At 37.2% G+C, this 11,823-nt stretch overlaps 1 protein-coding gene across 6 annotated transcripts; it reads right to left on the reverse strand.

The window, feature by feature from the left end:
* Window positions 1-583: 583 nt before the first annotated feature.
* On the reverse strand, window positions 584-9,311 carry LOC119795350 (zona pellucida-like domain-containing protein 1). Of its 6 annotated transcripts, none has more exons than XM_038303308.1 (11): window positions 9,046-9,311; window positions 8,602-8,757; window positions 7,479-7,699; window positions 7,190-7,371; window positions 6,886-6,958; window positions 3,810-3,907; window positions 3,423-3,503; window positions 3,046-3,217; window positions 2,861-2,966; window positions 2,651-2,680; window positions 584-2,500 (listed from the first exon to the last, which is right to left on the reverse strand). In XM_038303308.1, exons 2-11 carry the CDS (start codon window positions 8,738-8,740, stop codon window positions 2,328-2,330), a joined length of 1,275 nt encoding a protein of 424 aa, XP_038159236.1. In that variant the 5' UTR covers window positions 8,741-8,757; window positions 9,046-9,311; the 3' UTR covers window positions 584-2,327. The 6 variants fall into 6 exon arrangements, with proteins under 6 accessions (XP_038159236.1, XP_038159234.1, XP_038159238.1 ...); XM_038303306.1 differs by having other exon boundaries at window positions 8,602-8,774; XM_038303310.1 differs by lacking the exon at window positions 9,046-9,311 and adding an exon at window positions 8,863-8,929.
* Between the last annotated feature and the right edge of the window lie 2,512 nt (window positions 9,312-11,823).

Genomic DNA, 11,823 nt, shown 5'->3' on the forward strand with positions numbered 1-11,823 from the left:
AAACAGAACAACGTGGCTAAAGGGAGAAACAGAAAAAGAAGATCTGTGATCAAATAAATATATCAAATCTCGTGAAAATTTTGGCACGTTTACTTGAATAGCTTTGAAGGAATAATTTTGGACTCAAAACTGATCTGTTAGGTAATATTTTTATTTTTATTAGTAGTTAATAGGTGTGTTTTACTCTCCGATTTAGTAACATTTTATCTTATGGAGAACAAACTGTTAGGGGAAGATAATAGTTTATCCAATGCAAGATCAGGGATAGTCCCTTTTAACTTAAACTCCACCTTATAAATGCCCACTATTTTCACTCTATGAAAGTTAATATTTAAGCTGGAGATCCCAACTGTTCTTCTAGACATTGTTTTATGTGGCCCAAGTTCTGCTCCAAACCTAAAGAAATCGCTGATCAGCTTCTCTTTTGTGAAATGTTTAACTAAAATATTTCTGGACTTCAGGTATTGGCATTTAGCAAAACGTATAAGACCCAAACGCCTGAACACGTAAAAAGGAAATATTGTAAAAATGATATCTAATAGCAGATATCAGTGTGTAACATAACACTTAACCCATCACTATCAGTTGGTTGAAGTATTCTTAAATAGTCCTTGAAGAAAATCCAGTATATTTCTTGTCATAATCCAGATACAAGACAGGATGTGACTCCTAACATAAATAAGAAGAATGTTTGAGAATACTATGTATAACTTGCGGTTATTTCATTAAATCAATCATTTCTTTGAAAGCTGGACACAGAACTATTTTGGTCAGTTGAACAAAGTTTAATATGTCCTTTCAAGGATCTTTTTAATTGTCTACTGCCCTTTGTTACATCCGTGTGTGTAACTTGTTTGATCTAAATCAGTTTTTTTACTCTTACAGTCATTATAGATCTTGCATGATACCATGAAGTCTGAGCTCTAGATGAGCTAAGCCGACATCAAACATTCTGATGATCGTCTCAGATGAAACCATTATATCCCTCATCTCAGACGATTATCAGAAAATCATCAACACGCACACTTGTACCTTTACTGTATCTTGAAATAAATAACACACTTAAAAAAATGAACCCCAACATTATATCAAGCTCTGAAACATTTGAATCTTGCTCTAAAGGCCGCTTCTAAACACACAATGTAAATCAGCACTTGTTCCATTTATGAAGTGTCCCAGGGTGTACAAAAAGTTGAATAAAAATTTTATTTTTAAAATCAGACAAATAAAAGCAAACATTCTTTGCATTACACATACTTTTAACCTTGATGATAAAAGATAAAGCTATGAACTGACTGAAAGTGTGTTGCAAGTGTGTTGGGTTCACCGTTTTATGCTTTGCCCTGTTGCAACCATGAACTTGAATATATGCCAGTCTTCCACTTATTTTTCTTATCAATCTATTATCTCATTTCATTGTATTCATATCCATGAAAGGCCTTATAGGTGTGGTAAAAATTAGAACAAGTGTTATCATACCAGAATAAGCATAAAACATCAACCAAAGGTTGGAACATTTCACCAAGCCGTGATCATTTCATCATCTGCATATTTAGAGCATTTATCTGCAAATTTAAAGAGTTTTATTTAGGATTCAGACCAAACCGGAAGCTAGTCAGAATGGATGGGAGTCCTTCCTGCAGGACAATCATCCTGAAAATATAAAGAAATGGTTTTATCTAAATCTAAACTCCATTTCAAAAAAAGGTTTCCCATAAGTTTTTAAACTGTGATTGTAGCAAAATATGGTTATATGACATACTGACTTAGGGGAGCAAAATACAAATGTACCACTTTTAAGATTTGTCTTTACAATAGATAAATATATAATTTTCCTTCAATAGTTACTTATGTGCTAGAATGTGCTGGTCTAGCTCATTATTCCAAACAAAATGCACTGGAAATTGGGGCTATAATGACATAAAATCTATATAAAATTAATCAGTATGAATATTTTTCATGAAAACTTCCTGGCTTAAACGGTATACAGCATATTATTTATCTATTGGTATTTAAACAATCGTTTTTTGTTGTTGTTGTTGTTGTTTTTTTCATGTAACACTTTGCTCACCAATAACCAAAAGGTTGAAATAATAACAAATTACGGTTGTAAAACATATCTAAATTGGTTTATTTATTCATTTCTAATTTTCTAACTGAAATAGGATTGTTTTCAACTACTGGCAAGCCCAAAAAATGAGGTATTGAAGTCAATAAATACCTAAAACATGTTATATGTATATAAAACCATAGTTATGAGTGTATCATTGTGGGCAATCAGATGCCCTGAAGAGGCTAAAAAAATAAATGAAAACAAGGAGCCAAATTCACTTAAAGCTGGGATTCCAAACACCTGAGGCTGCAGCTCTTGGGAGGCGGGACTTTTGGAAGAGGCGGAGCGACAGGACAAAGAAGCCGACACTGATCCCACCCAATATGGCCACACCCGAGATCAAAGCAATGGTCAAACCATTTAATGGCTGGGAAGAAACGCCAGGTGCTGTTGGGTGGAAGATAGAGGGAAAAATGAAACAGATATTTTCTAAAATGATGCTTTGAAACTCTTTGTTAGGTGTTGAAACATTTCTTTATTTTCATATTTTTCTGTTTAACACAATTGTTAATTTTATAATTGAGGAAATATTCTTACCAAGCTGGGAGTTGTTGACAGGTGTTTCCTCTGTAAATAAAAGAAAGATGATCAATTCTAAGATATTTTACTGGCTTTTTTTTTTTTGATAAGTCCTACACATTTTTTGTAGGCAACCCTTTTCTGCTATCATGACTCTTCCACAATTTCAGATCAGCCTATCTGTAAAAATGTCAGCCTGTTCCTCTAAGATCATTTTATTGTTCATACCACTCCTTGTGATAATTGGACCAGCAGTGATAACGGCGTTCCCAGACGCCGCTGGCCGGGAATCAAGGCTCTGCTCTCCATCCCTCCTACGCCGTTTCCCACAAATCTGTCAATCACAGTTTCCAATGTCATTCCTCGCTGAAATCAGAAGACATTTATACACATTCACAGATTTTCCCTCATACCGGAATAAGCATGATGCAGTCATCTGCCCTGCAAAGCTTGGTGACGCAGTGCAAGAACACGGTGGACATTTTCTGGTGTCTGTGTTTCACAAATCGAAAGACCTCAAAGGAGAAACGCCCCATCTGACTCTTCCCGTTCTCAAAAACAGTCGTCTGAGGATCTTTATAGCATCTGCATACATGCAACACAGACATGCATACATATTTAAACATGCATGCACTAAAAATGACAGACTGGTTGTCTGGGTGTATGCTTAAGCTGTCACAGGATGGAAGCATTCATGAGGATAAGCCTAGCAGAGAGCCTGAAAAGGTAATGACTCTCTTTTGTGGTTTATCAAGTCATCATCTTGAATGAAAAAAAAAAGCAAGATTACCCAAAGAAAAGGTCATAGCGGAGTTCATCATTAGGATTCCCTGAGGGGGTGGTGTAACAGTAGTCCATCAAGATATTCCATCTGCAAGAAGGACAAAACTGTGAGATGGGATAGAGATGGGAAAGCACTGGTTGGGGTTTCTTTGCTGCAGACTGGCGCCTTCACATCCAATAATAACATAATGGCATAATGAAAGTAGAATAAGCACAAAAGAATAAGTCTATATCTGAAAAAAAGAAAGATGCTGGGAAAGATGCTAGTGGAAATCAGAAATATCATCATGTGTGTAGTTAAGTCTCAGTGTAAATAACATAACAGATTACATAAAGCACAATCATATATTTGTTTAAGGATAAGCATAGCAAAGAATAAAGTGTTGCTCCATACCGTTTGTCTAAGTTTGTGGCCTTTACAGCAGCAAAGACCCTGGTTTTCAGAGAGAGACCAGTCATTGGAATGGAGAGAGGCTGACTGTATGTAGAGTCCTGCACAAAGTGATACCAAACAAATGGACACATAAAAATAACGTTATTCTGTGCCAAACATTGGAAACTTGTATTCAGTATGTCTAGTGCCTCTCAAAAAGGTGCTTAATCATAAAAAAAAAATCCAGGATTTAAGACTTTGATTAATCATCCCATACAAAAGAAATGCTGTAATGACACATTGATCATTTCTTGTAGCCCCTTTGGATTTAATTGCATCATGTAAACATCAATTCTTTTTAACTTGTACCTGAAATAAGTTTGGCTTTCATAGGATTTTTGTGACACGTGTTCATTTGTATGTTTTTAGCCAAAGCCTTGCTTGCAGGGAGATTACAATATATCACAGCTCAAGCCTCCAAAGTAAAAACTAAACCAATGAACAGAGAAAACATTTTCCCAAAACTGATGAAAAACATAAAGGAGAAAGTTGTAGGAGGGGCACCAGGCTGACAGCAACATTGAAATTGCTGCAGTTTTTGGTAAATGCGGCTAGTGTCCTACATGTAACAAGTATTTATTTTTTTCCAAGTCAGGGATAAGGACATGTCTGGCTAAAATAGGTGGGGTAGGTGTCATGATCAAATGAAATCAAGCTGAAATTTGGGCCAAACTGTCAAATGGTACTTTTGGTTCATAAACAGCTCTCAAAATTAACAAAAGGACTTAAAGAACCGATATCATGCTTTTTGTAAGCCTGTAAGTCACCTGTAGGAAAATGATAAAACAATGCCTTTAGAAATATACCCCTTTCCCACTGGCCTAAAAAATGTTTAAACAATCGGCTTTTAGTGGCGGTGGGAATGGCTCACTGACCCGTTTCAACTCACATGAAATGACTCGGCCAGCAATGCAGGTTAAAGTCGCTTTCAAACGGCTTGGCTCCAATCATAACATCGTGGGAACATCAGACCCACCAAGCATACGTCACAACATCGTGGCAGTGCCGTCTGTTCTAACAAGCTAAAACAGCTCTGCTTACATTTGTTAAACATCGCGCAGCACTGCTAAGAGGGATTCGGAAGGACAAAAGACCGAAACAATAATGAACACTCACTACGCCCTGGTTCTCCTTTTGTTAGAGTTCTGGTTCTGTTAAGTTTTTCTTTTGGATGTTCTGTTTTGCCCTCTCCTGCCCTCTTGTGTTCTCATTTTTCCCCAGCTACTTTTCTGTTCTGCTCTGTGCACACCTGTTCCAAATCTGCTCGTTACTCTTCTCTCTGTCTCAGTCTCCCTTAAATACCCTCTCTGTTCAGTTCTTCTTTGCTGGATCCTCGTCAAACTTCCTCCAACTCCGTCTCTCTTAGCCTTCCTCCTTGTGATTGTGATACCCCTGATGTCTCAATGGTTTCTGGTTCGTCTTTACTCGTTTTCTTGTTTTGATTTTTTGATTTTTGGACTCCTGGTTTCATGTTAGTTTGGGCTTTGTTTTCTTTTTGGATTTTTTGATTCCTGGTTTCCTGTTTGTTTTTGGACTTTGTTTTCATATTTGGATTTTTGGATTACCTGCCTCCTCTCATCATTAAATCCACAAGAAATTCACCTCTGCCTCCCTGCCTCTGCTTTTGGGTCAACAAACATTATCCAAATCTTGACACCTTTGTTTCCAAGTTTGAGGACATTTCGCTTCCCATCCAGGAAGCTTTTTTAATTGAATTGAAAAATTGAATTGAATTGAAAAAGCTTCCTGGATTAGAAGCTTTCAATTGATTGCTTTTTTGGAATGGCTATGACCTCCCATGTTGCTCTTCATTATTTATTTTCCTGATATCTGTCACACTGCTGACATCGTGGAAGCTAATCCAGCATGCTGGTGTCACCAGACACGCAGCAGTGGGGGGACAGAGGCACCACAGCTTACCAACAGGGGCATCAGACCCAGTGTTTCTTTGCTAATGGGAAGGGATCCAAATACAGACGGTTAGCGAGTCAACTTGTGTTTCAAAAACCCAGGTTAACCCACTAATTGAAGTAGGAAAGAGGCTTTAGAAGCGTATATATTTGGTATAAAATACAGTTGTTTTCTCCAAATCCATGGGAAAAATACTTACCTTCAAAGCTAAGCCGCCTTTGTAACAGATAAATATTTAGAAGATAGGTTGTTGCTCTGTGCAGATTAGCTGCTAGAAGGGCGGTCTAAACTTTTAGGCAAATCACCACTCTGTACTTTACATCACCTCTTCCTGATCTGAGAAAATGAGTGTTTGTTTACAGTGCAGGCGCAGCAGGGTTAAGGTAGGTGCTTCCTGGAGTTGACATTATTATGTAGATATTCTCCAACTGCTTATTTTTTACAGTTCGAAAGGGGCTGCTGTTCAGACAGCATTAATCAAAATTAACTGAATTAATCAAATGAAATATCACTTTGTGCATGAATTTGATGGAGGAAAAGCATTATATAAGAGTTAAAAGCTCAAAAAAGTTGCATGATATAGACTATTTAATGCATTCAAACAACAGCGAAGGAGGGAGCATCATGTGATGACTGTTCTTCTGAAGAACCTGGGAATTCTTTGGTGGATGGTAGTGTTAGCAGTTTAATACAAGTCCTTTCTAACCCTATAAAATACTGCAGAGCATTTTGTTATTTTTTCCTGACTGATACCTTTATACAGCAACATTTTATACCATCATAATTTGTTGTTTCCAGAGAGAGGGTAGCTTTCAGAAATGCAATCTTTCACCATTGTCTCTGGTTAATGAATAGATCTGTCTTTTAGAGAGAATTCACAATGGGAACATGATGTAGGCAGGCTTGGAAATGAAGTTTACAAAAAACATACATTTCTTTTCAGTCTTTCTTTGGTTTCTTTTATCAGATTTGTTGAAAATAAGTAGGTATTTATACACCTCTTATAGATTAAACCCCTAATATCTACTTCTCTCTCTACTTCTCTTGATATAAATATTTCAAATAAACTTTGCCAGCATTCTGCTCTCTTAGAGGTAAAGCTGTTTTAACTGGGCTGCGTACTCACGTTGTACAGGATCATACTCAGGGTGCTAACGAAAGTGCCATTACTGTCCTTGACTGAAACAGCAGCAGAGGAGCTGTGAAAAGAAATTCATTATTGGCAGTGTTTCATAATGTGACCTGATACAAGTTCAGATACAAGTTAAAACATTTACCTGAATGATTATATTAGCCATTAAAAATGTACACTTCTAGTAAAAGAAGTGGTACAAAACTCAAAATGCAAACATTTATACTCATGAAAGCATCAGTAATGTATTCTAATAAATGCCAGGCTCTCATATGAGCATTAAGTGAAAGTAACTCACGATGCCAGCTGGGAGTTATTGACCAGGTACTCTAATGGGTAGCTGCAGCTGAATTTGTACAGCAAACCAGGCAGGTAGCTGATTATAGTCGGAGGGTCAGGAGTGTCGATGTATCCTGAGATATTCCCAATTTGTACCAGAGACATGTTCCCGTAGGCGTTGACCCCATAAGCTGTGCTGACCTGCATAAAAGGAGAATTATCTAACGCACTGTTAAGTGAAAAAAACAACTAATGAGATTGTCTGTTAGTTTAACCAAAGTGATATTGTTGTTTTTTTTTTTCCTTACAACGAGGCTGTTGCCACAGGCCTCCAGAGTGCTGAGGCTGATTGAAAAAAGGACGGCAGTGGGGAAGGTGTTGTTGTTGATGAAACCGCGACACTGAGCGTCGCTGTGCTGGCCGTTGAGGGCCAGGTCTGCAGCTGTGTACCCCGAGTAGAGAACGGGACAGAAATTGATCTTCAGGGTGATGGTTTGGACCCCGCAGTAAATGCTAATGTCTCGCTCTGCTGCAGAGACAAAATAGAAACAGATGTTTCAGACTAAAACAATGCTTCTCTAATTTAAAATGTTCAGTTTATGGCAATCACTTTAGGTCAACAGCAACATTTGGTTTTCTAACTTCAAATATTGTATATAATCTATCTTGTTTACTGTTTAAAATGTTGAAGAACATTAAGTTTGCATTTATTTCTTTTTATTTCTCTACAAGGATGAGTTTCTTGGTTAAGGAAATTGAAGATTAAGTCTTTTATGTAAGCTTTAAAAAAAGAAAAAAGGAAAAAGATTTTCCAATTCATTGCTTCTTATATTAAAGACAAACAGTGGAGATAAATTTTGGGCAAATTGTAAAAAGAATTCAAATACAATCATAACAGAGAATGGAGTTAAATTAGATTAAGGTTAAAAAAGTAATAAAACAATCATTCATATAGAATATTTAAATATGACATAAATATGTTTATACATCTAAACAAAAATTATTTCTATAGTTATGCATGTTGCATTTTCCACTTGAAATGTGGCTATATATGTTCATCAAACATGTTGTTTTAATTGCATCATAAAATAGGCAAACATTTAAAAAAAAACTTTAGATATTAGTTATTATTAATTACACTTTTTTGTTTTTTGTTTAATTGTATCTGTATCTGTGCAAAATGTAATGGAAATGTGATTTAAAAGTAGACATGCAAACTTCTATGCTTTATCCATCCTTGAAATATCTCTAAAGAGCTAAAGAAATTTTAAAACCTTGTATGAAAGCTTTACCAAGAATTAACACCTGAAAATGATGTAGCTAGTTCAGCTTGTCAATTTGAATAATAGCTACATTTTAGTCCAATTAAAGCAGAATAAGAAATAAAAGAAGGGGTAAAAATAAAGAGGGCATGTTGTGCTGTTTTCTCACCAGGAAACCTGCTGTGGTAGCTGGCATCACAGTTGTATCCATTAAACTGTGTGGAAACTGAGATGGCGTTCCCAATCAGCAGGAAGACGAAGCACATTTGTGCCATTTCAGGATCTGAGAGAGGTTTGCCCAGGGTCATCTTCAGGGGGGTCAACACTGGATCAACCACATTCCTCAGTTACATGTCAAAAAACAGCACCTATGTCAAAATCCCAGGTTGAAAAAACAACACTTCTTTCCACGACTGCTGCACACTGTGACCTCGATCAGAGGAGTTCAGCCTTCTGTCCACAGGTCTCCTAATCCTTCTTCCTCGCCTCTTCTTTTACCACTAATCTTGACCCTTTACCCCACCTCTTTTAAACTAAGGTCACCCCTCTTTCCACCTCATTTCATTCCCCTGCCTCCCTCCTTCATCTCCCCCACCCATGTCTCTCTCCTCACCTGTTTATCTGCCTCCAGTCTTTTCCAGATTAATTATCCAGAACCCCTCTTCCTCCTGTGATTTATGACGATGGTAAACTTCTTAACTGTGGCACACAGTTTGCACTGGCATCAAGGTAACCGCACTGAATGTAATGTCAGCCTTGCGTGTATCTCTTGTGAGCAGGTAGATGAGAAAGATAGTCCAACAAAAAGCTGCTGCGGTGCAGAACATGGGAAACTCCATCAGATCTCAATGGACGGAACAAATCTTTTCACGGCACCAAGAAACCCGAGCGTGCTTGGTGGGTTCCCATTCATCTCTCTTCAGTCTGATCTCTGTCTGTCAGGTCAAACAAATGGTGGGCCTCAGCAGGGGGCAAGTGTCGCCCGAGAATTCAGCTTTCATCAGCTACTGCTGCGGCTCATATTCGCATGAGCACAAAAGTCAGATCACAGTCCATTGCACGGCTGTGTGCAAGTAATTGCGATGCATAAGGCATCACTTAAAGTAGAAACCTTCAGCTGTTTATATAGCCACAGCAAAGTTATTTAATCACTACACAAGAAATCAGTTACCTTTAACTTTGCTACAGACCTTCACAGACAAAAGTTCATTGAAGTCATTGAACATGTCACAGTTTGTGAACAGTCGATAGGGTTTTGTTTCTGACTTTATCTTTGCTCTTTATTGTAATGCTGAAACCAAGTTTGGTTCAGAATAAGTCGAGGTTTAGTGGACAATTTTTCGCGCATTTTTGAAAAGACTCTCCAATTAAAAAAAAAAAATTCACACTCAACCCTGTACCCACTCCCAAGAGGGAATCCCTAATTACAAGAGCATGTACAAGCAAATTTCTCCTTGTGCACGCTCTTTTTAAAAATGCCTGTTTGCATCGCTCAAGCTTACTTTTTCAAAAGAAGATGTGCAATTTTTCCACAACTTCAGACTCACCACCCATAAGTGAAAATGTGTAAGCACGTAGGACAGCCTTACATAAACATATAACCAGAATGATTGACAATTAGGAGGACCACTTATTTTGATGATCCACCCAGAAAAAGAACATCTTCCACTATACCTTTAAGTCTTTCATGCATTTTCAATGCAAACATGGCTTGTGGCAAACTTAAATAGGACTTTGGATGGCCTCCTTTAAGCAATCATGTTATTCTACCTTTAATACCAGATTTGTGGAGTAGCTGACCGACAGTTTTCCTTCCAACATGTTATGAAGCACAATTCTCTGCATAATACAATTAAGTTTATTTATATAGTGCCAATTCTCAACACATGTCATCTCAAGGTACTTTACAATTCAACTAAATCATACAGTCAGATCAGTTTAACGTTTTCTAGTTGAGGAAATCCAGCTAATTGCATCGACTCATTGACTCTGCAGCATTTCCTCACACCAAGCATGTCTGTAGCGAGAGTGGAAAGGAAAAACTCCCTTTCAACAGGAAGAAACGTCCAGAAGAACCAGGCTCAGTGTGAGCAGCCATCTGCCGAATCATCGGGTTCAAGGAGACAGAAGCGGAAATCCAGAAAAAAACATAGATAGAAAAGGCAACTGTAAAATGCAGTGTTTCAATCTTCACGGTATTAATAGGTGCACTCTAAGACGAGGCTCTATTAATAAAAATGTCATAATGGATCCAAAATGAAGAATAAAGATTATGATTCTTATTACAACGCACTGCAAGGTGTTAGCTTTTTTTTTCTCTACCCAGGCTGTAAGTCAAGTAACCAGTTGTGTCAAACTCTATTCATTTAAATCAGGGATGGAATAGTGGTGTGTGAGTTCACAGCTGGGTTGTTGTTTTATACTTTAACCATGCTTTGAACAGGTCCACATCTTTATCCCTATTTTCTTCTTTGTTTTGGACTTCAATACTAATTTCTAGGCTTTTAAAGAAAATTGGTTGCGTATCGTTTTTTACGGTGATGCTCAATATGACCTCATTATTGTATATAATTTAATTGAAATATGAATGCATTACAATATGGACCACTGTTTCTTCTTATTATTTAATTTTTGAAATAGGTACCTACAATGGAACTTTACCCTTTCACTTAACCATTATGCAGTTTCTTCCATCACAATCAATGTTTGTAATATGAAAAGGTTCAAAGTTTTATTACTTAAAGAAAAGATTCAAACTAATTTGGTAAAAGTGCTCTAATTCCTCTTAACAATTGTCTTGTTTAGCCACTTGCTCCACTCTCTAAATGCTCATTGTATTGTAAATATGTTCACATATACACTTTCTAAGAAAAAAAAAAGATAAATGAAAACAGAGTTCTTATATGTCAATTTATATTCAACCACTGAAACCTTCAATCCTTTTGTAGTGAAAGCATGTCTTTTTGTAAAGCCCCTAAGCTCTATGTGCATGTTTTTTTTTTGTTTTTTTTTTTGCAGGTCGTTGTGCTGGGAGACTTAAAATGTCTCAGGACCAACTGCCAAACTTAGATCTGTCTGATATGGCCTCCTCTATCTGATCAACCTGAAACATCCAGATTCAACATGCAGACGTCTGAATCAGACAATCTGGGCCGCAGCACAAAACCTGACTGAGGGCAACTGTTATCTGATGCTCCAGTTTTAACACAGACAGGAAAGTGAAGCCTGCATCAAAGGCTCCACTACAATTTGATCCTCTCTCAGTAATGTTTGTTGTCTTGTCACAGAAGGAGACCATTTAAAATGGATTAGGATATTAACCACTGTTTTTGTTTGTCCAAAAAGAGGCAGACATGTAGGTAGCTGTGTTTACTGAAGTTCCTAATGCCTT

The sequence above is a fragment of the Cyprinodon tularosa genome, unplaced genomic scaffold (assembly GCF_016077235.1).
Source record: "Cyprinodon tularosa strain WSP-4 unplaced genomic scaffold, ASM1607723v1 ctg51, whole genome shotgun sequence".
In the NCBI taxonomy this organism is placed as follows: Eukaryota; Metazoa; Chordata; class Actinopteri; order Cyprinodontiformes; family Cyprinodontidae; genus Cyprinodon; species Cyprinodon tularosa.